Raw genomic sequence first — 21,567 nt, forward strand, 5'->3', positions numbered from 1 at the left:
AAGGTGTCGGTTGAATAAAATGAAAATTTTGATTATTAGTGAAACGATTACGTTTAAGGAGTAAAAACATTCTAATGGTAAACTAATCGTGTATTTAAAACAAGAGCTTGATTAACAAAACTATGAAATTCAAGGGTCCGATGTGCAAAAGGGAAATAAAAGAGCTGTGTAATGTAATTACTACTATATATAGGGGTATAAAGATAAATTATGAGGTTGGAGTGAAAGAAGAAGAAGAAGATAAGAAGAGTGTTTAGTTTATCCTCTCTCAAGTCTCTCCTCTTCTCTTCTCTTCTCTGTATAGCTCCAATGGCGATGACAATGGCGTCTCTTTCCTTCCCATCTTCACTCAACAAACCAACCTTATCCTCCTCACTCCTCACCCCATCGAAAGCCTCTTCCTTTCTCACCAAACCCAAACGAAAACCCCTCACAATCTCCATGTCCATGGAAGCCGGAATCGGCGTGATGGCCTCAAAGCTCGGCATGATGTCTTTCTTCGAGCCAGACGGCACCGTTGTCCCCGTCACCGTCGTCGGCTTCCGCGAAGGCAACATCGTGACCCAAGTCAAGACCTTGGCCACCGACGGGTACGACGCCGTCCAGGTCGGGTACCGCCGCGTCCGCGACAAGAAGCTGACGAAGCCCGAGACGGGTCACCTCGAGAAGGCCGGCGTGATCCCGCTGCGGCATCTCCAGGAGTTCAGGCTGACGAGCGTGGAAGGGTTCGAGCCGAACCAGAAGCTGGTGTTCGATGAGATTTTCAAGGAAGGTGATCTTGTTGACGTGGCGGGGACGACGATTGGGAAAGGGTTTCAGGGAGGGATTAAGAGGCATAACTTCAAGAGAGGGCAGATGACTCATGGTTCCAAGAGTCATCGTGCTTTGGGGTCGATTGGTGCAGGGACGACGCCTGGGAGGGTTTACAAAGGGAAGAAGATGCCTGGGAGGATGGGAGGGACGAGGACGAAGATTAGGAAGCTTAAGATTGTCAAGGTTGATAAGGAGTTGAATGTTGTGATGATTAAAGGTGCTTTGCCTGGTAAGCCTGGGAATCTTCTTCGTATTACTCCGGCAAAGATCGTTGGAGTTAATATTCCCAAGAACTAGTGGATAAGAGACTAGAGTCAACTCTTGTGTTATGTTGCATTTCTTTTGACTTCCTTCAGTTTGTGGATCTTGAGTTTAAAACCAAATTGTTTTTTGTTGACAACAGACAAGACTCACTCTTGTGTTATGTTATAAGCACTTCTTTTGAGTTCGTTCAGACTGTGGATTTTGAGTTTAAAAGTAAAACCATACTGTTATGTTGACAAGAGACAAGATTCACTCCTGTGTTATGTTGTATTATGCATTTCTTGACTTTGGTCAGTTGTGGATCTGGAGTTTAAAACCATATCGTGTTATGTTGACAAGAGATAGGACTCACTCTTGTGCTAACATTCCTAAGAACTAGTGGACAAGAGACAAGACTCACTCTTGTGTTATGTTATATTGCATTGCTTTTCACTTTGTTCAGTTTATGGATTTTGAGTTTGGAACCATATTGCATTATGTTACAAGAAAGAAGAAACAAAGACTCACTCTTGTGTTAAGTGTTAACTTTCCCAAGAAATAGTAGACAAAACTACCTTGTGTTTTGTTGTATGCACCATTTCTTTTGACTTCGGTGAGTTCGTGTGGATCTTTAGTTTAAAACCATTTTGTGATAAGTAGACATGAGACAAGTGTATCATTACCAAAGAACTAATGGACAAGAGACAAGACTCAAATATTGTGTTATATTGTATGCATTTCTTTTGACTTTGTTCAGTTTGTGGATTAAAAGCCGTATTAGTTTGAAGACATTACAATATTAAAATTTTACATATTAAATAATGAAACAATAACAAATCTTTGTAAAAAAATGGTTTAGAGAATGGTTGAGAAGCTTTCAATAGGATCAGATTCTTCAAGCATGGAAGCAGCTTGGAAGCAATCAGTAGCATCAGTTATGCGTCCATCATGCTTATGTACCATTCCCAAGTAATACCAAGCTTTTCGGTTTGTCGGATCAATCCTCAATGCATCAGACAACAAGCTTCTCGCCACAGGAAGTGTTGGCTGATATTCTTTCCCTCTTTCACACAACAATGCTCCAACGGCTACTTTGCAAGGAACCGATGATTCGTCTAGTAATAAACCGTCCAAGAAAGCTGCTAATGCTGGTTTAAACTCCTTTCTTCCTTCCCACATTCGACCTAAAACATACCAAGATACAATCCTCACTGAGCCAATTAAGAAATGGACTTTAAAAAGATTTAGTTAGTTGTTGATTCTTGCCTTCCGTGTGCAGCATTGAAGCAGAGTATTGTTTAAGCTCGCCGGCTTTCTTCAGACAGACTTCTACATCGTTCCAATGTGAAAGGCTTGAGTAAAGATAAGCTAAGCCATGCCATACTTCAAACTCATTCACTTTGTCTTCCTCCATCTGTTACATTTGTAAAAAAAGATTTAGAATAAAGGTTTAAATGATCTCAAAAGAATAGGACAGAACAGAGATTGTGCAACCTGAGAAAGAGTTCTAAGCGGTCCAAAAGATTTCCTCTGAGCTTGAACCAACGCTAGAAGGTAACGGTAAGTCTCAACAGCTTCTGTCGGATTAGACTGAGAGATCTTCAGCTTTGCCTTAAGTCTCAACAAAGGTCCTTGATCCCACTTTGCAGTTTCATCCAAAGCAGCATCAGTCACAACCTCAGCTTCCGAAAACCGTTGCTGAGCAGACAAGACAAGAGCCAGAAACCTCCACCCTTTCAACACCGACCCTCCAGTTGCATCAATAAACTCTTTAGCATAACGCGAAGCAGCTTTCAAGTTCCTTTGCTCAGCGTACTGAACACCTAACTCAAAGATCAAGTCAGGGTTGTTATGCTCAAAGGCTATAGCTCCATCTAATGCCTTTAATGACTCAGACTGAAGCCTAGATCTCTCGAAATCCGACGTGGGGACTTTGGCTTGCTTCCCTAAACAAAGTCCCAACATCCTCAAACCAACTCCCTTCAAATGCTCATCCATCCCTTGAGCATTCTTTACACCCCTCTCCGCGTAGCCCGCGCCTTCCGCAGCTAAAGAAGGCTCCTCGCTGCAAAGCTTAGCAGCTAGCAAAAGCGCCACGAGGTCATCAGGCTGCTCGTGCTTATGCAGAGACTTTCTAAGAAGGTTAACCGCCGCACTGGTTTGACCAGCTGCGCTATAACAAAGAGCTAAACTGTTCCAACGCTCAACACGGGTGAACACACCAGGCATCACTTCTTCAAGCTGCTTGGCGACCACCGAGGTCTGACTACATAGAGATAACGCAAAGGTAATGTGTTCGATCACAGACGGATCCCATTTCGCTTTCCCGGAGTTGAACTTCTTGATGAGAATCATCAAGAGAAGGATAGCTTCTTCCAAGTTGTTTCTAGGTGTGTAGGAGCCTTCCACCTGAGAAGCTAGGCTCGGTGGACTCGCTTCTACTCCAGAATGTAGAAGAAAGACTGCGAAGTCTTTTTGTATCCTTGCACAAGAGTCGTTATCGAGGTTCCATTGGCTTAAGAGCGCACGTCTATAAGCAGATATAGCTTCTTGGTAATCACCAGAGTCTTTAAATAGAGCTGGAAGTAACTCCACGGCGTGGCTAACGGTTTCTTGAAGTCTTGTGTCTACTTGAGCATCAGATATCCCTTGCTGGAAGACTTTTTCGACGGAGTCAAGAACGCTTTTGCATTCTCTTGCAGCCTCTGCAGATTTAAAAACCAGTAAGGAGATTTTAACAAAATGTTATCAAGATTAAGAAGACTTTACCGGTTGTTCTCCCAAGCTTTTGAAGCGACTTGGCTTTTAGGTAGATAGCTTCAAGCACTAAGCTAGCAGCATGCTGTGGAACCGGTTGCTGTTGAGGTTCACGAGGACGGTTTTTCTTAGTAACTGGCTTCTCAGGGGGAGGAGCAGAAGCCTGTAACCTCTGGATCTCTGCTTGAAGATCAATACCTTCAAAGAGACGAAGCGCGCCTTCTAGATTGCCTCTTTGGTACTCTAGTCTTCCAAGGAGAGCTCTTGCTTCCTGTAACCATCAAAAAAAATGAGAGAGAACAAATCTTTTCTTCTAAGAGTTTGGAAGATTACAAACAAACAAAACAAACCTCGGAGTTGAGTGATAAGCCTTCTCTCAAAGAGGATTCAGCTTCTTGGATGTTTCCTTCATCAAGCTTTGCTTCGACTTCAGTTGTTTTCATGAAGAGCCCATTTGCACAAAGCTGACGTGTGATCTCATCTTCTCTGTTCTCACTAAGCTCTTTGGATTGATTCTCGAGCATTGTTCAACCTTTTTTATAGAATAAAACCGAATCAAATGTCTCTATCCAATCCACCGTAGCTAGCAACTGCATCACTTGAAACAATAAACAGCTCATTCCACAGGAATCAAACCGAAACAAATCTAAAACTATCATTGAGTTGAGTCAACGCAGTTTCCTTTGCTCACTAAGAATCAAACGTTGTAATAAGGAGAAGAACATATGATCTAAAGGTAAACACTTTTGTGCAAATCATGAAAGGACCCACCAAAACAGAACCTGTGTCATCTTTCTGACTCTTTTTGTTCTGTTTCATTTTAGGAATCATTACCTTAAAAACAATTCAAAACTACATTCTCTTTGATATGTTGTTCTTCACATCAGCAAGATTATAAACATTTTAAATAAAATGATTTTTTAAAAATTCTTGTGTTAAAAAACAAAAGAAAAATTTTGATTCAAGAGACTAAACCGATGGTGAAATAGGAATCTCAGATCATGTCATTTTCGATCAGAAGTACAAAGCCAATTTCGATGTAATGAAAAAATATACAGTACCTACGATCATCCGCTTCATATTCCAGGGAAGCCGATTGAATCAACGGTGCACTCGCGGCGAGAAATCGGATCTGAGCACCGGGGGAAAAAAAAGTCAAAATGTGAATATGTTTTGACGAATGAGAGAGAAACAAAAAAAGAGAGGAGACTTTTTGATTATTTGTCTAATTATTTTTATAAGACTGTTTGTGTCTAAAAGCGAAAGGGAATTTGAGCCGTACGTGGTTGGGATGTTGCAGAACGTGAACCTGTGTGTGAGAGAGACACCTGTTTTGTCGAAATACCATTTTTTGTTAGACTATGAACAATGGTGTTGAATTTCAACACCCTAATTTACACATTTTTACAATCCATATGGTATTTTCTTTCTTCGGCCTATCAATTCAACGTATATACAAATTTTATCACTACAATAGTTTTGTTTAATAAAATCACTCTATCCCACGACTTTTAATTTATATTATTATTTCTTTTTATAAGGGTCGACTACCTATTTCTCCATGAAAACTATCGTATAGTACTAATAATTAGTACTATACGATAGTTTTCACGGAAGCTTCATCGGACGTCCGCTTCCCGCTTCGGAATCGGAATCGAAATCGGAACTTTGTGGAAGCTTGCGGAATCTCGCTTCCAAAACGTTTCTAAAATATTCTCTTTAAAAACCTGTTGGAAGCTTATGATTCCGTTTTGGAATCACGCTTCCGTTTAAAAAAAAATACAATGTATATCAATAAAATATAAAACCATAGTTTTAATCTATATAAAATAAAAAATTAATAGTAATGAATATTGAGTTATAAATATACAAATATCAAAAATAATACTATAAATTATCTTTATGCATTGAGATTTTTTATTAAAGATATAGCACATATTGAAACATATTGTGTCAATTAGTTATAAAGTATTAAAAATAATTAATATAATATTTTTTTGTAAACATAATTTATGTGTATTTTTACAGTTTTAATATAAAATCATTTCAAAATTATTATAAATAAATCAATGTTGTATTTCAAATTTAAATCATATAATTTTTAGTCCTATTTTTAAAAAATTTTTACATATATATATATATATATATATATATATTTATATATGGATATACGCTTCCAACACGTACCCGCTTCCTAATATTTTAAAAAATCTCGCTTCTGCGCTTCCTTACGCTTCCGTTTCCACGTATCCGCTTCCGTTTCCATGTAACATATACGTCTCTGAAACTATTGCCTCTATCTATATCTCTCCTAAAATAAAAGTTTCATTCCTATTTCCCCTGAATATATAGATCTCAACATATTTCCCCTCAACCATTGAATTAGACGGTTTAATGATGAAATCCGACCTATGATCTAAACTATAGCCGGAATAAACCAAAACACAGTAAAATTAAGTAGACCAAAATGCTCGATTTCAAATTTGTCTCTCTCCACAGCTTCTTCGTCGAACTCATCTTACACGTATTGAACAGCTTCAAAGACTGATGCCATTGATCTCTTGTCGACTTGGCTTCCAAATCCAAGAAGATTTCCTTCTACGGCTCTACAATTTGGGATTTTAGGTTTCGATAGATCAAACTCAGGTCTGTTTTTTTAACGTGGCTGGGTCTTTAATCAGGTTATATTAGGTTTGGATCTTAATCGGATCTTATTTGGTTAACTATTAACTTTAAGTGGTTTACGGTTCAACTTAAAACAGTAAACCGATATTAAACCGTCTAATTCGATGGTTGAGGGGAAATAGATTTCGATCTATATATATTCGGAGGAAAATATGAATGAAATTTTCTTTTCGGGAAGATATAGATAGAGCCAATAGTTTCGGAGACATATAGCACTATACGATAGTCTCGACTGTCGAATGCACAAATGAGTTGAAACTCCAAGCGTATGTTTGATGGGATCATGTATTTAGCGGGAAGCTACGAGAATCCAAGTTCTTTGAACTGTGATAATGTCAGTGGTTCCCTTCGTAAGCTTCGTATCGGGAATCTATGAGTGATAATGTCAAACTAAAAAGCTCTAGAGTTTAGAATCTTAACCGGAACTTGTTAGTTGTTACACAAGTCTAATGTTTTGTACTAATGTGGCCGGAATGTCATTAACCAAAGAGAAAAGGACCAAAATAGTACTAAATCAAATTTTTGTTCTCAAACTAGCACTCAAGACCAAAAGTCACAAAAATAGCACTCAAAGGGTGGAGTTTAGGGTTTAGAATTTAGGGTTTAGGGTTTAGAGTTTAGGTTTTAGGGTTTAGAGTTGAGAATTGAGATTTTGGGGATAAGATTTCAAATTTTGAAAAATAAAAAAATTTAATTTTTTCAAAAAATAAAATGCTATTTTGATCATTTTAGTTTTTGAGTGCTATTTTTGTGATATAAACTTAGAAATGTGCTATTTTGGAGATTTGCCCTTAACCAAAAGAGTTGTAGGCGACAAAAAAAAATACTATGAACCACATAGAAAAAACCAACACAACTTTTATTGAGACTGATCATAACTAACATATTTTATTAATGTCCAATCTTAGAGTGCCAAATTGTTAGGTCAAAATCCGAAGATGAACCTATATATATGTGGTAAGATTATATAAAAGCATACTAGTCTTTACTATGAAAACCAATTTAATTGAGTACGAGTCTTTATCATCAATGTAGGTATTAAAAACAAAAAAAAAACAAACATTGCTATTTTGAAGTAGACTCTTGTCCCAAACCAAACAAGGAAAACACATGTAGAAAATAATAGACCAATAACCTAATTAGATTTGATTTCTCAAATAGCCCTGCATGCATTATTCTAGGGTACTGTGGAACGAGTATTATATATACACATATGTACATGATTAGGTAGTACTTTATTTTCTAGGTTAGGGACTTTCATATACGTAGCCTTCCAAGTATTAAAGTAATCGGCAGAGCCAAACTAGTATCTAAAAATACACAATCCTGCGGTACCTAATTGTATAGTACTGAACTTTCTCCAACTATATATTAATTAGCCCTAGTTAGACACTAGGCCAGCAATCTCCAATAATCAAACAAGCTACCTTCTTTCACATCTATATTCCTCCATAGCTGAAAATAACAAACATATACATATTTCATATAGAAAGACCAAAATACAAAATCGACATCAGTTATATATGGCTGCAAAGACCTCAACCATACTTATTACTATATTCCTTGTAATCAATCTTCTCTTCCTCAACTTCATTCCCCTGGTTGTGGCAGAAAATACTTGTCCAAGAGACCAGCTCAAACTTTCAACTTGCGCAAATATTCTCAACCTCATCAACTTGAATCTTGGCGCACCAGCTATGAGACCTTGTTGCTCTGTTCTCTTAGGTCTAATCGATCTTGATATTGCGCTTTGCTTCTGTAGCGCGCTTAAGCTCAGCATTCTCGGCATCACCACCAACACTCCCATTCACCTTAACTTGGCCCTCAACGCCTGTGGAGGAACGCTTCCCGATGGATTTCGTTGCCCAACATAGCTACAATTTATTCATATCTTGTTTATGTTCTCAAGAAGATTTCGTCTAACTATATTCAAAGCTAGATTCATGTCTAAGCCATTAACGACAATAACACTGGCGATATGTATGATAACAATAAACAAAATTTTATAAATAAACATTCCAATAACCTTCTCTTACACAGTTACACTGTTCCCGTGCTCCAATTGAGTAGTACACGGATCTCCGTTGATAACCAATTGTGTATTGCAAGCCATGAGACCAAGGAGTATTTCGTATGAAAACCATATGCCTTATGCCATTTTAGCAGGCTGCATCGCACAAGTGAGTTTCCACGTTTCTTTTTGTGTTAAATCTAGGCTTGAATCTATCCTTATCAGATTTGGATGATCTTCTCTTGCAAATTTTCACTATCTCTTACTGAGATGTGTCCATTTATATTCCATAGCTCAAAAAGTGACCCCACTAACTACCAAAACAAAAGGTTGAAAAGGAAAATGTTAACCATCGAAATGATTACAAACTACATAGAGTAGGAATTAGCGTTTCAGACATGGTTATCTACCATTTAAAATTAAACCGACATAAACACTTTGTAATTACTTATTAATATATGTATTTCTAATTAAATGACTATAATGATAAATAATTATTTGATTTTCTTCATTTGATTTTTTTTTATGTATTATAAATTTTTGAAAATTCTTTTGTACGCTATATTGATTATTAATAAATAAATCTTAGAAATCACTAAATAGTTTATTTTCAATTATATTAAAATTAAGAATAATTTTTTTTACTTGATTAATATTTAGTTATGTATTTTCTGTTTTTTCCTAATTTTTAAAAAATTTATTATATTTTCGGATAACAACAAAATATATAGGAATTATCCTTTAATTCTAAAGTATATATTTGTGATTTTGGATAATTTTAGTCACTTACCTAATCTTAAAAAAATCATTTTTATTTTTGCTAATTTAAAAATTATTCATTAAAGTATAAACAAAATTAATCATTTTAACTTTTAATGTAAGAGTTTGAATGCAAAAAAAAATCACTTCGCATCACAAATAATAGTTTGGATAGACATATATCTTAATTATTTTTAATTATTTTAAATTTATATATTAAAATTAATACACAAATAAATTTGTTGAAATAGATTCATTCAACTGGAGTGAACCATAATCCGGTTTAGTTGTTGATCCGGTTCAGCTTTTCAATCATGTGTTAATGTATTAGATCGAGCGGGGGGCATATCGATAAATAAAGAGAACTCCTCCACTTGTAGTCGTTTTCTCATTCAACATTTCGAGCTCTCGTCTCGTCTTCATCCACACCAAACCATGGCGGCTTCTTCTCTGCAATCCCTAAACCATACATTCTCCCAAACCCTAGCTTCTCCCAACACCTCTCCCTCCTTCCGATCCCCCTTCCTCAGATTCAACTCCTCCTTCACTCCCAAACCCCTCTCCACTCGCTCCTCCTCCTCCCTCATCGCACGCTCCGCCGCCGAGCCGCAGGAGAGAAAGACCTTCCACGGCCTCTGCTACGTCGTCGGCGACAACATCGACACGGACCAGATCATCCCCGCCGAGTTCCTCACCCTCGTCCCCTCGAACCCCGACGAGTACGAGAAGCTCGGCTCCTACGCGCTGATCGGGCTCCCGGCCTCCTACAAGGACCGATTCGTGCAGCCCGGGGAGATGAAGACGAAGTACTCGATCATCATCGGCGGGGAGAACTTCGGGTGCGGGTCGTCTCGGGAGCACGCGCCGGTGTGTCTGGGGGCGGCGGGGGCGAAGGCGGTGGTGGCGCAGTCGTACGCGAGGATATTTTTCAGGAACTCGGTGGCGACGGGGGAGGTTTATCCGCTGGATTCGGAGGTTAGGGTTTGCGATGAGTGTAAGACGGGGGACGTGGCGACGGTGGAGCTGAGGGAAGGGGATAGTGTTTTGATTAATCATACCACTGGGAAAGAGTATAAGCTGAAGCCTATTGGTGACGCTGGGCCTGTGATTGATGCTGGTGGGATCTTTGCTTATGCTAGGAAGGCTGGGATGATTCCTTCTGCTGCTGCTTGATTTGATTTGATTTCTCCACTCAGGTATGATGGATGATTGGACCACACTATTGATCATGTTGTGTGGTGAAAATGTTCTTATGAGATGAGGATTGTTAGCTTTCTTTGGTATGGGATTTTGAGTTGTAGGATGGTTTTGGAAGCTTGAGATGATATAAGGGCATGATTAACCCGGTCACTCTTAGCCGGGTTCTTAACTTATGATTTGATATTTTTTTGTTTTTTTTTTGTTTTTTACACTTTTCGGCTTTTATATCTCTTAGTCGAAGCTAAGAACCCCAGTCTTGTAACTGGGGTTAATCATAGTCTAAAGTATGGTTCTTTCCTCCTTTTTATTGTTGAGATAATAATAAAGTGTAGTTCTTTCCTCCTTTTTCTTGGAAGCTTGAGATGATACAAAGATTCTGGTTAGGAGCCAAGTTAGTTGAATTTGTGTGAGGATGATATTGACTCTGGTTCTAGACTTTTGGCATCATTTATTAGCTGCTTGAAGTTTTGTCCCTCTCTTCTAGATGCAATCATCCTGTCTTTAGTTAGTCTTTTTCATGTTAACTTCCATTAAGATCTAGATGCAAGTTTTGGTTCGTCTCTGTTCTTTCTCTGAGGCTCTTGTCTATTTTGTTATCCAGGGGTGAATGCATTATGTTGATGAGAGTTGATCTTCAAGGGTAAGTAATTTTCTGCTTCTGTTTCCAATAAAAAAAGAACAATAAGAACATGTGTGTTTCAAGAATTTGTGAACCTAGTCTATGCTTTTATGAGATATATGTTATGCTTTTCGGTTTTAGTCTTCTATTTCACTTTATATGTTCTCTACTTCGTTTGGATGTTAACAACATAATGTTGTCGCTACCCACATAGCAAGCAAGTATATGTTATGACAGTAGGTTTAGTCACCGCGACCTACCCAAGTGGCACATCCGTAAATACAAGGGGGTCAAACATTTATCATTTTATAATCTATTATCTGTTTTCTCACTTAGACGACAAATTCGATCACCGAGCCAAAAGTACAATAGCGTGTTCTCTTCATACATTGCCCCCAAGCTTTACCTTCCTCATCAAGCAAGCATTCTTCACACTGCCAATTTATTCATATCAAAATACTCAATCGTAATACCCGATGAAAACTTTTGTTGCTGTTGCGGATTGTCACGTGAACACGTCATGTATGCTAGGAGCAGCCACAGCTAAAGCCGCTTTTTCTCAGTAACTCGATGGCTACATGAGAGGTGTTTCCGTTCCAGTCAAAGGTTAAGTCCGTGATAAATATAAGACAGGAGACACGGTGACATTGAGCTGAGAGATAGTGGTGGTTTACTGACAAATCACACGACCAAAAAGAAGTATAAACTGAATGCGATCGGTGATGCCCAACCGGTTATTGACGCTCGTGGTATCTTTGCTTATGCTACGAACATAGGAATGATTCCATCTCCATCAGTAGCTTAACTCTTCTTCACATTCATTGTGTGTAACAGAGTAAGTTTGTAAATAAAACTGGTTCCTTAAAGTAATTTTAACCAAATTTGGTTTGTTATCGGTTATCTGATTTGAACGGTTTAATAAATTGGTAGTATTAAAATTAACCATAAAGCAACCGGTTCAGAAAAAAACAAGACATCGCTAAACCTAGACTTGTGTCTCTTTATAACGCCGCTTCTCTTCAAACATTGTCTTCACACTCGGAAAAAACATGTCAACCACGGCGGTTAAACCCTCCGCCCTAAAAAGATTCGGAACCCATCACGACCACAATAGCGAGAGTAACGGCGATGAACAACAACCTCCATCAGCTTCTTCTTAATGCAGCTTGACTCCGCCATTAGTGTCAAGCTCTCAGCTTTAGAGCTTGATCCCATTAAAGGTTTGTCCTTTTTGTTCGTATCATAGCTCTGTCTCTATACACGCTTCTCATATAACGTTATGAACACTGTTAATGTAAGTTCTTATTGTGTTGGTGATTGCAGATAAATGTATAGTATAGTTGCTTTATCTCAAAACTTGTATCAAAATGTAAGCAACTTGGGAGAGCATATAAAGATGTGTTTTGGGTCTCCCTGGAGAGAGAGAGAAGGTTGATCCTGGAAACCCATATGTTCTCGTTGCTAGCTCCTCTGCTTTGAGATCTTTGGAACTTCTGAGGTACCGTTGTGAGTTTGTGTTCTGGTTTTTGTTGTTGTTTGACTTAAACTGAGATCTCTTGTGTATGAATGTTTACTGCTTTGTGTGAACTTTTGGGATATGATGACAACAATACGTAATCTCTAAGGCTAATGCTCTGCAGATTAAAATGTATTTGCACGTCAGTCTGATCCCGTTGTAGATAACATTAGTAGTTAATGCACATTCATGTAGTTCATCCCTTTGTTTATTTCATGATAATAAGAGTATGGGAAGTGATGATAAGATATATCAATATGTCATAGGCACATGCAGTGCTGAACAACATCTTTGCACGTCAGTCTGATCCCATTATGTACCCATCATTTTTGTTGTGTGCTTGTAGCACAAAGCTTAATGCATCTAATCAGGTTATTTATTCCTCTTTTTTCATAATAAGAGTTTGGGAAATGATGATAAGATATCAATATGTCATAGGCATATGCAATGCTGAATAACATATTTGCACGTCAGTCTGATCCCATTATATACCCATCATGTTTGTTGTGGAGCATAAAGCTTAATGCATGTATTCAGGTTATTCATTCCTCTTTTTTTTTCTATTTCTTTCATGACAAGAGTGTGGAGAATGATGATAAAGATATCGATATTACATAGGCATATGCAATGCTGAACCTAATATTTGCACGTCAGTCTGACCCCAGCTCTTGTTTCTTTGTTTTATTTTTCTTACAAGTCATATTCTTCTTGTTGGTTGTGTTTGTATACTCAGTTCTGTTGTAGATCTCTCAGTCTCAATTGGTTATATTAAGTTGAATTCATTATTGGCGTAGCTTTCACGTTAAGCCCACAGTCAGGTTTGTTTCGCCACTCTTCAATAAGTTCCTTTCATCATCATCAAACTTCACTACTATTTTACAGTTCTGAAAAAAAAAAGAAATGATGTTGAACTTTTGCAGAGATGAGTTTTGGGATTTGTATAAGAACTGCTTCCACCAGAGAGTCCTAGAAGGAAGTCTACGTATCTGTCTGTATCGTCCAAAGCCACCACCAGCTCCAAAGCTTAAGAACAATAAGAAACATAGACGAAACCAGCATTGAACTAACTTTGTGAGAGAAATTCACTGTTGTGTTAATTAGTGTTCTTTTGGCCTAAAGTAGTGCACTTAGATTCACTCGGAAAAAAATGATCCTCTCAAAGTCAAATCAATAGAAGGATTATGTGTTAATGTTTGCTCGGATTGTGGGTTTCTCCAATAGATGGTGGGAGGGAGAAAGATCCCAATCATCCCATAAACGCAGAATATAGTGTTGTTAAGTGTTGTATTCACTGAAAAAGAGGATCCTCACAAAGTCAACTCGATGAAATATTATGTCTATATAAATATTATTGTAAATGTGTTGACAAAAAATAAAACAAAACAATGGGTATTAAGTCTCATATCTCTGAAATGTATGTTTGTTTGGGTTTTGTGGGTTTCTCCAAGAGATGGTGGGGGAAGAAGATCCCATAAATGCAGAAAATAGTGGAAACACCACCCATAGAGCTTCTAGATTATTGACTTTTAGAACATTCCATTAAACAAGAAACAGTTCATAGTTGTCTTTTTAGTTTGTGAAAGATGTTGATGCTTGATGATCCCATTATAACATATATTTTTAAGATAATGTAGATTTCTCACGCTGTAAATAGTTCTGTTCTCGTGATCACTCAGTTTAACCAAAAACTGGACCATTGTATATCATATAAAGTTAATTATTATATACTGAAGACATTTCTCATATTTTTAGGCAGTCAACTAGCAATGAGAAGCGAGGAAGTGAATATAATTCACCAAATTTCAGTAAGTCGATGATTGATGTCCATTCTCTTGCAGTAATGTGCATCTATGTAAGAACACGTATTGCTTAGGCATATAATATGTCACATTTGTTTTGATTAGCTCGAATTGATAAATATGAACTGAAAGCGAATACTCCACCTTTACTTAAGAAAGGTACCCCCGTGACAATTTTATAGATATTTTTTTTTTGTCTCAAATTAGATGACGTTTTTAATTTTTAATGTAAAATTTGTTAACAATTTATATTGTATAACTAATAATATTATATGGTATATTTTATTATTGGTCAAATTATGGTTATGTTAATAATAAATGATTTTTTTTTGAAAGAATGTAAAAAATTAAATATTTTCCTAAAACGTCATTTGTTAGAAACGAAGAGAGTTCAATCCCCTATATTAATGTTGGAGCATTACAACATATTCATCGCTATGTATCATCACTATGATGATTCTTACAATCTTTAGAAAAATAAGTTATTGCAAATAAATATATATTATATTTTTATTAAACTAACTATCAAAATGTTTAGTACTGTACAACATAATATTTTTAATTATTTCCTTAAATAAAAACTACGAAATTATCTAATATAATTAACATATATATGACAATTAATGATTATGATTAATACATATTTGATAACAATTTTTTATCCTCTTTTTTAAAATTTTTTTATATTATTAAAACAAATTAAAAAATCACATTAAGCATATAATAAAAAATATATTTTCTTATATATTATATTTTGAATTTTGTAAAACGACTATAAATTGCTAAAAATGATAAAAGTTCCACACTGAAAATTTTGTGATCAATAGTTAACTTTTCTTTGTTCAAGCAAGATATAAATGATCATAAATTGTATGAATTTGAAGTTTCATTATTAGATATTCATAATATATATATATATATTAATATCATTTAAATTAAATCATATACTATATCAAATATATAAATAATGTTAATTCAAAATTTTCAGTGGAAAATTATAAATAATGTTAATTCAAAATTTTCAGTGGAAAATTATTAAGATCTTAGTATTTTAATTTTGAAACTTGCATTGAAAAACCTCATTAAAAATTTTGTGATTAACAGTTTAAATTTTTATTATAGCAAATATACAAATGTTAATAAAATTATATAAGTAGAAACTCTTAATAATAAATATTTATATTAAAATATACTGTGACGAAGAAGAAAGCATTAAACTTTTACACAAAGGGGCAAGATCAGAGTCCAAAAAAAATCTATAAAAATCAAAACTATTAAAAAAAATTAAGAAAGTCCCTTAGATCTCATAGCTATTAAATCTAATCATTCATGCACGGCTGGATTCTGCTGTTGTAGTGAGAGAAAGCAGTGCAGCAAGAGTTTCTGATAGAGAAGAATTAGGAGTATGTGAAGCTGACAGAGCTGTTGGCGACGGAGACGACGGGACCTTGATGTTTGTGACTGAGATTTTAGGATCTCCTAGTCGGAAAACGGTGCGGTAAACGTGATCACGGTGGTGATCAGAGACGATAAAGGGTTCCTATGGAGAAAACAAAGAGATTGGGAGAGATAAGAGATGGTTATGACAGAGAAAACAAATAAATTGAAAAGAGATATATGAGAGATGATTCTGACGGAGAAAACAAAGAGGTTGAGAGAGATAATAGGGGGAAAACAGACATTAAAACACACATAAGCCATAAAAGCATTTTTCATCCGTGCAAATTATCCACTAGACTGTAATCAGGGTCGGATCTGAGAGTTTGGGGATCCTAAACCATTTAGTAAAAATTTCAAAAATTTGAAAGGGTAAAACTTTGTTTTTACAAATTTAGAGACCTATTTACGTATAAAAGTTTTCAAAAAATTTGGGGGCTCAAAGGGGAATGTTTCATCTGGGTCCATGACCGGGCCTGACCGCAGTTACTCTAAAAAAATCTGATTATTTTTAAAACACACACATACAGCCATTCTGATGATGGCCAAATCATTTATAGCTGATTTACATCGAAAGTGACAACCTCTTCGCAAGTACTCTGATGGCGTAAGCATGAGTCATTCAAATTGATTTATATATGTTTCTTTTGAATAGGTCCTCACAATATTTTTTTTCTAAAATGACAGATAGACATAACTAGGTTCCTATACCCATTTTGTATGCCGTCAATGTTACGTATGTGTCTATGTATACAAAGGTACCACGTGACATATCCCTAAGTTACACGTTGCCAGCAGCAGAAAGTCTAGAGCTAATCTTCTATGTTCATGAACTTTTGAACTGGTCTTGGAGGTTATTAATCCATATCTCTTTTATTTTGTCAAGGGTTAATCCATGTCTTTAAAACTCCTAAATTTGGGGATTACTGAAAGTTTCAGTTCGGATTGGCTAAAGTCTAAAGTAAACATATATTTTACAAGAATATTTTAAAAAAGTTTATCTACATAGTCTTGTTCATCAGCCTTAAAGTCTATTGCTTTTCACTCTATTAGCTAACTTATAATTCCTAAAACCTTTTACATTGTACTATTGTAATCAAGACTGAACTGAATACAAAGATATCAAAAGGTCTGAACGGAATCTAGATTATTGTAAATTTGTAATCAAGACTGAACTACAAAGATATCCAAAGTCTGAAAAGAATCTCTTTTTTTTTTACTATAAAAGAATCTGATTTTTTACTTTATAAATTCTCATGCATTTTTTTTGCTAACAATTCTCATGCATTTTCATTTATCGTTTTTATGGAAACCCAAATTTGGAAAACTTGTAAAACTGAACAAAGTAATAATATCCAATATTAATTTTATTTGATTATAATCACAAACTACAAAAGAAAAATAAACCAAAAGCCAAATTTGAAACTAGATTTAGATACAAGAGTTTTCTAAAAAAAAGTTGAATACACAAAACGCTTATCAGAATCATACGCGTCAAATCTTGTGTCATAATGGTGTCAGCATGACAAAAGGCAATCAACGTTCTGGTTCCAAACAATGCGGCGGTGCAAGCTTTTTAAAACCCAATAGGACCCACAAACCTCTCAAAGCCGTCATGATCCTCTCTCTATAAATAGCTACACACAATCACAAAACCAAAACACACAAACAAGATTCATTTTACTAAAAACACGTCTTTTACTTTAGTACATGAGAGCTGAGATAAACAAAGCAAATACGCTTCGAGGTTTGGTTGCATTCGGGTTCATCAGAAACTTCACATCCATGTCTTCTTCTTCCCAAAGTTTCGTGTCAAGATCTGTAATCAAGAACGTCTTCGCCAAGCTTCAGAGAGAAGGCGATGGAGCCGTCGTTAGACGTGGCATTTCCAGGTTCTCTAATCTTTCTACTTCAGGAAATATCAATGATGATCAAAGTCTTATATCTTTCTGTTGTTGTATAAACTCAGGAGTGAGCAGAAGCTGTTGGATCCTTTCTTGATGCTAGATGAATTCTCCGGTATGTTCTTGGAAGCAGCCATTTTATTTATTTATTTAGTTTATACATTAAATAATGTGAGCCATTTATTAATAACTCTTTGATTACTCTTGGGGCAGTTTCACCTCCAGCTGGATTCCCAGATCATCCTCACAGAGGTCAGAATCACCTATACATATGTACACATTTACATTCATATATTAGAAAATGGTTTTATGTAATATATATCTAACATTTTTGGGTGAAAATTTATGTTGATCACTGATCAGGTTTTGAAACTGTTACATACGTACTAGAGGTAAAAGAAGCATCCTCTTTTTGTAATTTTCTATAAAATACCCATTTTTATTCTCAATTTATAGTAATTATTCTTTAATTATCTTCTTCTAATATTTTTTTCTTTTTTCATGGTAGGGAGGGATTACTCATCAAGATTTCAAAGGCCATAAGGGTACAATATATGCCGGTGATGTTCAGGTACAAGAAAAACAGAATTAACTGTTTATTGTTTGATAATCCAACAATTTAAAAACCGCTAGAAAGCTTTTAAATGGTTTATTTTACTTTTATTTTATAGTGGATGACTGCAGGAAGAGGAATCATTCACTCTGAAATGCCTGAGGAAGAAGTTAACAAAGGTTTACAGCTTTGGATCAATCTTTCCTCCAACGAGAAAATGTAACACACACATACACAGTTACAAATTTGACATTCTTTAGAGTTTCTAAACCGTATAATTGACTTTTAAACTTTTAACTCCGACAGGATAGAGCCAAATTACCAAGAACTGTCGAGTTCAGACATACCAAAAGCAGACCAAAACGGTGTCCAAGTCAAAGTCATAGCAGGAGAATCAATGGGTATCCAATCCCCTGTTTACACAAGAACACCAACAATGTTTCTCGACTTCACTCTCCATCCAGGAGCTCAGTTCCACCAGAAGGTTCCGGAATCTTGGAACGCGTTTGCTTACGTTCTAGAAAGCGGAGAAGGCGGAGCTGTTTTCGGCTCATCAAACTCCTCTCCTGTTTCAGCGCACAACGTTGTGGTGTTTGGACAAGGAAATGACGGTGTTAGCGTGTGGAACAAGTCATCTTCCAAGAAGTTGCGGTTTGTATTAATTGCTGGAGAACCGATAGGTGAACCGGTGGTTCAGTACGGTCCGTTTGTGATGAATACACAAGCTGAGATTGATATGACGATTGAAGATTATCACTATAGTAAGAATGGCTTTGAAATGGCAAAGTATTGGAAGTCACAATGAGAGAGAGACAAATAATGATCATTGTTTAAATCATTTTCGTACTTGTGTTTATCTTATGTGTGATTTGAACTGAAATAATCATAATAAACAAACAAACATAAACATGTTTATTTTGCTAAATATGTGGGTGTGAACCCATAAGATCCGAGGCTGACTTTGTTAAACATGTTCAACCTAGTCATCATTATTAAGGTTTCTACAATCTATGTTTAAATTAACTGTTCATACTATGATAACATTGACATATGATGAAAGTGTAACACATTTTCTTCCATTCTTAAGAATGTGAAATAGACATAGAAGAAACAACTGTGAAATACCAAACGCGTATTAACATGATTGTTACTTTAATCATCTTATATTCAATTCCTAATCATGCCCTTGGCCCTTGCGGATAGGAGATTGCTCCATAATCTTTCCTACGATTTTTGGTTCTGTAAATTTGCATGTGAAGTCCACAACATACTATATATTTGCTACAGTGTTAAATTCGAGTTTGTCACGAGTTACTAACATCCTCCTCCCACTTAGGCATAAACATTTGAAGCATGGACAATTTGCGGACTACCAAACTAAAAATCAATAGGAAAATGTCAAAATTGATTTTAACACTCACAAAGTTTACAAGAGTTACATGTAGAAATGAGAACATAACTTATACTTTGACCAAACTAGAATTTTCTTACACTTCTTTTGCATCTCTATAACAAAGAAACTCAAAACGCTTTCTCTCTTTTGCTTTTAACTTCAATTGAGAACCAAAAGAATGTCTTTGATCTTTCTATAAGTTATAACCCTCAGGATACAACATAAACCAGTTACAGAGAGACATTAACTCGAACAGCAACTAAACGTCTTTGTCCCTTCGTTCTCGCTCTTGACCAAACTAACCCGATTCACAGTTAGTTCCTCTTTGTAAGAATCAGAGTTAAGCTGCTTCCTACTGATGTTACTATAGATCTCACGGATAACCATCTCAAAAGCCGTCTTCACATTGGTCGAGCCAAGCGCTGATGTCTCCATGAAAAACAAACCTTGAGACTCCGCAAGACCTTTACCTTCCTCAACACTCACTGCTCTAATGCTCTCGAGATCACACTTGTTACCAATAAGCATCTTCGCTACTGTTGTATCAGAGTGAGCTGCATCAAAGATTCGTCAAGATCTTAGATCTAAGAGCATCATCATGCATAAGATCTAAGAGACAGAGAGATGAGAACATACTGTTGAGTTCATCGAGCCAGCGACCAACGTTCTCGAACGTGGAGCTGCGAGTGATGTCGTAGACGACGAGTGCCCCGACAGCGCCACGGTAATAAGCGGAAGTGACGGCGCGGAAGCGTTCTTGACCGGCGGTATCCCATATCTGAGCTTTGACCTCCTTGCCGTCGATGACCATGCTCTGTGTCTGAAACTCGACGCCTATGGTGGCTTTTGAGTTGGGGTTGAACTCGTTGCGAGCGTAGCGGGTGAGGAGATTGGATTTGCCGACGGCGGAGTCTCCGATGATGACGATCTTGAAGAGGTACTCTTCACCTCCCTCGTCGTCAGACATGTCGTCTGCTATGTACTGCTTTGTTCAAGAAGTAGAGAGAGAAAGAGCGCTTTCATCAAGAAGCAGAGAGAGTGTGTTTGTTTTGCCTTTATTAGGCTGTTTATGTGGCTCAATAAATGTCAGTTACGTTACGCATGAAAGTAGATTTTAACTAGAATCACGCATCGTGAATTGTGAACCACTATGAACTAAAACCTGATTTATTTGTTATATATGCCAATTTTAATGTCTACACTTAGATATTTTAAAAGCTTGGGGTTGGTGCCGTAAAACCAAAAATCTAAAATACGGTAGAACAAAAATATTCATATCAGATTCAATTTGGTTCAGATTCATTTTCTAGGGTCGGTTCGACGTTTTGTCCATCTCTATCTACACTAGTATTAGTATATCATTATATTATGACACCGACAGTTTCTTTTATTTCATAGTTAGATAATTTTTGAAGTATTTCTCTTCTTATTTGTTAAATTGTGGCAATGGATGAATATTGAGGTATTGAGAGGAGATTTTAGGTGGTAGACGCTAAACCATATCCGCGGATATTGTTAAGCTTAGAAGCTATGCCTTGTTTGGATGATGAATAATATTTGATAGTGACATAGAGGAGTTGATCAAGGCTATATTATATAGCAACCCTATCTTACGAGTATTCTATCTACGCTTAGAAGATTTCTTCAACCGGTTCCTTCCAGTTCAAATGTGTTAGACATTTGTACTCCTGTTTGGCTTAGATATATAAACTGTTGAGATTTGAGAGAGATAAACACTACTTAAGTTGTCGTTGGTTGATTGTGAATCTATAACGAGTATGTTTTAGTTTAAGAAATGAATTCATAGACCGAAACATATGATCGAGTACTACACATGACAAATCTCAGTTAGTGGGTTCTAAGTCACATTTTGTTAAA

At 36.3% G+C, this 21,567-nt stretch overlaps 6 protein-coding genes, 1 long non-coding RNA gene and 4 other non-coding genes across 14 annotated transcripts; 9 read left to right on the plus strand and 2 right to left on the minus strand.

The window, feature by feature from the left end:
• Positions 1-127: 127 nt before the first annotated feature.
• LOC103858043 (50S ribosomal protein L3-1, chloroplastic) lies at positions 128-1,527 on the plus strand. Its single transcript, XM_009135319.2, has 2 exons — positions 128-1,143; positions 1,489-1,527. The coding sequence occupies exon 1, from the start codon at positions 310-312 to the stop codon at positions 1,108-1,110; it is 801 nt and encodes a 266-aa protein (XP_009133567.1). The 5' UTR covers positions 128-309; the 3' UTR covers positions 1,111-1,143; positions 1,489-1,527.
• Positions 1,528-1,763: 236 nt separating this feature from the next.
• Positions 1,764-7,916, minus strand: LOC103858044 (protein NPG1). Of its 4 annotated transcripts, XM_033288423.1 has the most exons (8): positions 6,085-7,916; positions 5,096-5,394; positions 4,875-4,945; positions 4,164-4,411; positions 3,826-4,084; positions 2,551-3,761; positions 2,323-2,470; positions 1,764-2,240 (listed from the first exon to the last, which is right to left on the minus strand). In XM_033288423.1, exons 4-8 carry the CDS (start codon positions 4,335-4,337, stop codon positions 1,912-1,914), a joined length of 2,121 nt encoding a protein of 706 aa, XP_033144314.1. In that variant the 5' UTR covers positions 4,338-4,411; positions 4,875-4,945; positions 5,096-5,394; positions 6,085-7,916; the 3' UTR covers positions 1,764-1,911. The 4 variants fall into 4 exon arrangements, with proteins under 4 accessions (XP_033144314.1, XP_033144313.1, XP_009133568.1 ...); XM_033288422.1 differs by lacking the exon at positions 6,085-7,916 and having other exon boundaries at positions 4,164-4,403; positions 5,096-5,625; XM_009135320.3 differs by lacking the exon at positions 6,085-7,916 and having other exon boundaries at positions 4,164-4,403; positions 4,875-5,105.
• LOC103858045 (putative lipid-binding protein AIR1B) lies at positions 7,891-8,536 on the plus strand. The gene has a single exon (XM_009135323.3). It carries the CDS (start codon positions 8,022-8,024, stop codon positions 8,370-8,372), a length of 351 nt encoding a protein of 116 aa, XP_009133571.1. The 5' UTR covers positions 7,891-8,021; the 3' UTR covers positions 8,373-8,536.
• Positions 8,537-8,544: 8 nt separating this feature from the next.
• LOC117132916 lies at positions 8,545-13,798 on the plus strand. Its single transcript, XR_004456662.1, has 3 exons — positions 8,545-8,678; positions 11,625-12,307; positions 12,411-13,798. It is a non-coding gene; the product is annotated as an uncharacterized LOC117132916 (long non-coding RNA).
• On the plus strand, positions 9,625-11,259 carry LOC103858046 (3-isopropylmalate dehydratase small subunit 3). The gene is made up of 2 exons (XM_009135324.3): positions 9,625-10,464; positions 11,070-11,259. The coding sequence occupies exon 1, from the start codon at positions 9,704-9,706 to the stop codon at positions 10,439-10,441; it is 738 nt and encodes a 245-aa protein (XP_009133572.1). The 5' UTR covers positions 9,625-9,703; the 3' UTR covers positions 10,442-10,464; positions 11,070-11,259.
• Positions 12,677-12,762, plus strand: LOC117133215. The gene has a single exon (XR_004457049.1). It is a non-coding gene; the product is annotated as a small nucleolar RNA Z122 (small nucleolar RNA).
• LOC117133214 lies at positions 12,832-12,917 on the plus strand. Its single transcript, XR_004457048.1, has one exon. It is a non-coding gene; the product is annotated as a small nucleolar RNA Z122 (small nucleolar RNA).
• LOC117133213 lies at positions 13,006-13,089 on the plus strand. The gene has a single exon (XR_004457047.1). It is a non-coding gene; the product is annotated as a small nucleolar RNA Z122 (small nucleolar RNA).
• LOC117133216 lies at positions 13,185-13,269 on the plus strand. Its single transcript, XR_004457050.1, has one exon. It is a non-coding gene; the product is annotated as a small nucleolar RNA Z122 (small nucleolar RNA).
• Positions 13,799-15,434: 1,636 nt separating the features above from the next.
• Positions 15,435-19,294, plus strand: LOC103858048 (pirin-like protein 2). The gene is made up of 7 exons (XM_009135325.3): positions 15,435-17,731; positions 17,809-17,858; positions 17,957-17,995; positions 18,107-18,135; positions 18,252-18,314; positions 18,415-18,515; positions 18,603-19,294. The coding sequence occupies exons 1-7, from the start codon at positions 17,550-17,552 to the stop codon at positions 19,099-19,101; spliced, it is 963 nt and encodes a 320-aa protein (XP_009133573.1). The 5' UTR covers positions 15,435-17,549; the 3' UTR covers positions 19,102-19,294.
• Positions 19,295-19,680: 386 nt separating this feature from the next.
• On the minus strand, positions 19,681-21,410 carry LOC103858050 (ras-related protein RABA5c). Its single transcript, XM_009135326.3, has 2 exons — positions 20,326-21,410; positions 19,681-20,243 (listed from the first exon to the last, which is right to left on the minus strand). Exons 1-2 carry the CDS (start codon positions 20,654-20,656, stop codon positions 19,933-19,935), a joined length of 642 nt encoding a protein of 213 aa, XP_009133574.1. The 5' UTR covers positions 20,657-21,410; the 3' UTR covers positions 19,681-19,932.
• Between the last annotated feature and the right edge of the window lie 157 nt (positions 21,411-21,567).

Source organism: Brassica rapa, chromosome A03, assembly GCF_000309985.2.
Source record: "Brassica rapa cultivar Chiifu-401-42 chromosome A03, CAAS_Brap_v3.01, whole genome shotgun sequence".
NCBI classification, from domain to species: Eukaryota; Viridiplantae; Streptophyta; class Magnoliopsida; order Brassicales; family Brassicaceae; genus Brassica; species Brassica rapa.

Excerpts from the sequence above, each read along its gene's own strand:
- LOC103858045 (XM_009135323.3), top strand. The coding sequence starts at position 8,022 with ATGGCTGCAAAGACCTCAACCATACTTATTACTATATTCCTTGTAATC.
- LOC103858044 (XM_033288423.1), bottom strand. The coding sequence starts at position 4,337 with ATGCTCGAGAATCAATCCAAAGAGCTTAGTGAGAACAGAGAAGATGAG. Across the intron at positions 3,762-3,825 it reads AAAGCTTGGGAGAACAACCG|AGGCTGCAAGAGAATGCAAA; the intron begins GTAAAGTCTTCT and ends TTAAATCTGCAG. Across the intron at positions 2,241-2,322 it reads TTCAATGCTGCACACGGAAG|GTCGAATGTGGGAAGGAAGA; the intron begins GCAAGAATCAAC and ends GGTATGTTTTAG.
- LOC103858050 (XM_009135326.3), bottom strand. The coding sequence starts at position 20,656 with ATGTCTGACGACGAGGGAGGTGAAGAGTACCTCTTCAAGATCGTCATC. Across the intron at positions 20,244-20,325 it reads CTGGCTCGATGAACTCAACA|CTCACTCTGATACAACAGTA; the intron begins GTATGTTCTCAT and ends TCTTTGATGCAG.
- LOC103858043 (XM_009135319.2), top strand. The coding sequence starts at position 310 with ATGGCGATGACAATGGCGTCTCTTTCCTTCCCATCTTCACTCAACAAA.
- LOC103858046 (XM_009135324.3), top strand. The coding sequence starts at position 9,704 with ATGGCGGCTTCTTCTCTGCAATCCCTAAACCATACATTCTCCCAAACC.
- LOC103858048 (XM_009135325.3), top strand. The coding sequence starts at position 17,550 with ATGAGAGCTGAGATAAACAAAGCAAATACGCTTCGAGGTTTGGTTGCA. Across the intron at positions 17,859-17,956 it reads GATGCTAGATGAATTCTCCG|TTTCACCTCCAGCTGGATTC; the intron begins GTATGTTCTTGG and ends CTCTTGGGGCAG. Across the intron at positions 18,516-18,602 it reads CTTTCCTCCAACGAGAAAAT|GATAGAGCCAAATTACCAAG; the intron begins GTAACACACACA and ends TAACTCCGACAG.